At 48.5% G+C, this 2,931-nt stretch overlaps 1 protein-coding gene across 3 annotated transcripts in view; it reads right to left on the bottom strand.

Moving 5' to 3' along the window:
- fam126a (family with sequence similarity 126 member A) overlaps positions 1 to 2,931 on the bottom strand; it is a 21,376-nt gene continuing 18,445 nt past the window's right edge. For 2 of the 3 annotated variants that reach the window (XM_035681354.1, XM_035681355.1), the window contains exons 12-13: positions 2,679 to 2,852; positions 1,026 to 1,164 (exon numbers count right to left, since the gene is read on the bottom strand). In XM_035681354.1, the coding sequence (XP_035537247.1) occupies positions 2,724 to 2,852 (129 nt within the window). In that variant the 3' untranslated portion in view covers positions 1,026 to 1,164; positions 2,679 to 2,723. Of the gene's footprint in view, positions 1,165 to 2,678; positions 2,853 to 2,931 lie in introns of all 3 variants that reach the window. The other variant, XM_035681356.1, reaches the window with a different exon arrangement.

The following is a 2,931-nucleotide window of genomic DNA, read 5'->3' as shown; positions in this document are numbered from 1 at the left end:
TTTTTTAAAGTAGTAGAAACACTTGTTTCAACTCGGAGAATCATACCTTGTTCATTGTATCAATCAGCAGCCTTTATTCTAAAAACAATTGCACATACACACATTCAGTACATACACTCAAGCATGCTCATACATACTCAACATCTGCCCTCTGACAAACCTGGGCAAGGTCAGGATGGATGTATGGGAAAGCCATGCAGGGCAACAAATGCCAATTAAAATACTTTCCAAATACTTTTCCACAGTTTTTTTTTTTAGTAATGAGTTTTAAGCGCACCCATTTACGACAGGCTGCTCTCCGACAGAGTACAGTTTTGTCCTGGCACGACTTCACGGCAACAGTGCACTAGTAAAAATCGTTGAAGCTGGAGGTGGTATCCCTGACATCCCTCCTCCATCAGGCCCACAGAAGACTCTGTTTGGGGGGAAGGAACAGAGGGAGCTGACGGAAGTCTGGATGTCTGGTTTACAGCACAGAGAATCAAAGACGTTAAAACGGAGTGACGAGGGAACCAGCGGGAGTGTTTGTTCGTGCATTTCTGGTCCGTTGCAGTTGGCATGGCTTGGAGTTCCAGGTCACAGGTACAGGGTCACAGGGATCAGAGGCGAGGGTTCAGGTAGTCAGGAGTCACAAAAGGGTTCAAAGGTCAGAGCCAAGGTGCACGCTGATGCTGGGAGAGCGCTGCGTGTGGTTTGGCGCTGGACTCAAGTACCCCAGCCCTTCCTCCTGCAGGCTGCATGAATAACGGGCAGCTTCAGAGGCGGTGTGGTTGCTGGAGGGGGGGGCGTTGCCGCTGGCAACCTGCTCAAAGGAGCGGGAGAAGACGGCGCTGGCGGTGCGCGTCAAGCTAGTGAGAGCTCCTGCCTTGGGCACTGATTGGCTGGAAGTGAGCGTCAGTCGCTTGATAGACAGCTCTATGTTCTCGCTGTTGGCCCGGCCCGTTGTTAGAGGGCCCGCCTCCTTGTCCTTGTCCTTGTCCTTGCTGGTGCGCCCACCGAGCCGACACTTCTTCATGGCTTTGGCCCCCAGGTTCAACGTGGTGACGCTGTTGCTGATAGTGATGGTGGGTGGAGTCATGTCAGGCCCCACGCCGCCTGGCCACACCCCTTCATCCACCTCCGAAATATCCATCAGCTCATCCGGGGAACCCAGATCCACTGCGTCTGTGAGTCGGACAGACAGAGGGAGACAAAACAAGCACTGAAATGAAAAACAAGCAAGCAGCAAAAAAATAATAATGACCACCTCATCTGTCATTCAGCCCATCTGATCCAATCAAATTAATAAACTGAACATGGTTTAAAATCAATATATTTTTCAGTCAATGTTTTGCATGTGGGGTCCTATGAGATTACTTAAGGCTTAATGTTGGGCTGCATGACAGAGGAGCTCTATCACTGTCCAGCAGGTGGCGCCTTCAAACTGTAACTTCAACTAACAGGGACAGCTCGCCACCTGACGTGAGACAATGCAAGTTGTGTATTCCAGCCCAGCACACAGGTTTGGTTAACAGTCAGTGGTTTATTGGCAGAAGAGTGCATGTTTTGTCCCAAAGGCAGGAGAGGAGTCTAAGAGCATAAAGCCTAGGAAAGACCACAAAGGGAAAGAAGAGGAAGGCAAACAAAAGGCACAAATAAGTTCATCTTAAATACACGTGTTCCTCGTCACTAACTCTAAAAGACACACACACACAAATAAAAACATCTATCCTGCTTTCTTAAAGACATGCATCCACACCTGTGAGAGCGGCCAACCACCTGCATTTGCACAATATGCAATACACACTTTTGATCTGTTGCTATCACTGTAAACAGAACACCTGTAAACAGCTGGTACACAGACAGATAGGCAGGTCCTGTTAAAAAGAGACTTCACCTGTTTCAAAACAGGTTCATCAGATTCAAGTCTAGCATTTAACATCGTGAGCAGCTTCTGCTTCAAATAATTAAAAGACCTGCATATCTTTCCTCAGCTTTCCTAGCTACCGGTCAGAAGGAAGTAATCTGTCTCCAGGTGTAACCCAGGGGTAATGTGTCCAGGTGTACCAAGGTGTGCTGTAAGAGACCCAAAAGCTTACTGATCCCTACAGTAAAAACCCAGGAGTTAGACCGTTACACAACACTGTAAGAGTACAATCTCCTGGTACAGGCACGGCTAACAAGAGATATTATATCTGCACTTCATGATTCAAGGTCATCTGCTTATCAGTTATCAGTGACGTGACCTCAGGCTTTAGAGATACAGCTAAAGATAGTTGTATATCTGCAGTATGTGTGTCATATTTACTGTTCATAAAGGTGCTTTCATACCCGTTGTTTCTGTGACTTGTGTGACTGATGTTCTGCTTTTAGGTACAGGCTCCACTCAACGGAAACGCGTTATAAACACAATATTTTGATTCAGCCAAGCGCATTTCATTATTATGCATTTTTTATTAGGTTATTGATCTGTTATTCAGTTAGATCTTAAATAATTAATTGGATTTTAAGGAGTCTCAGCAGGAGATCTTCATGAGAAGCTTTAGCCACAAAGGAGAGAGTAAATGAATGACGTCGGACAGACAGATGAGAGGAATAGTGCAATTAGGCGAAGAGAGGTTGGTGGAGCCCAGCGCGAAAGGTAAAAGGGGAAAGTCACCATGCAGCTTTTTAGACCACACCCCCCCACACACGGTTACCTAGGTTACCCCAGGAGTGGGGCAGGGGGAAGGAGGGGCTGGACCTTAGTACTGGCTCCTCCCTGTGGAGGCCGACCCAGAACCCTCATTCTCCACCATTCGCCTCACAGACTTCTGCCTCCTGACCTCCTGACCCCGCGTGCCGGAGTCATGACCTCGGTGTTCCAGGCTGACCTCAGAGGCGGCGCCCAACGTGTCGCAGTCGGGCTGGGCGCGGCCGTCGGGGCGCGGCCGCAGGGAGTCTCCGTTGGGC

This window comes from Morone saxatilis, unplaced genomic scaffold, assembly GCF_004916995.1.
Source record: "Morone saxatilis isolate NCDOM2014 unplaced genomic scaffold, NCSU_SB_2.0 Contig9, whole genome shotgun sequence".
NCBI lineage: Eukaryota > Metazoa > Chordata > Actinopteri > Moronidae > Morone > Morone saxatilis.
Note: the sequence above shows the minus strand (reverse complement) of the source record. Positions and strands in the feature narration are given on the sequence as shown.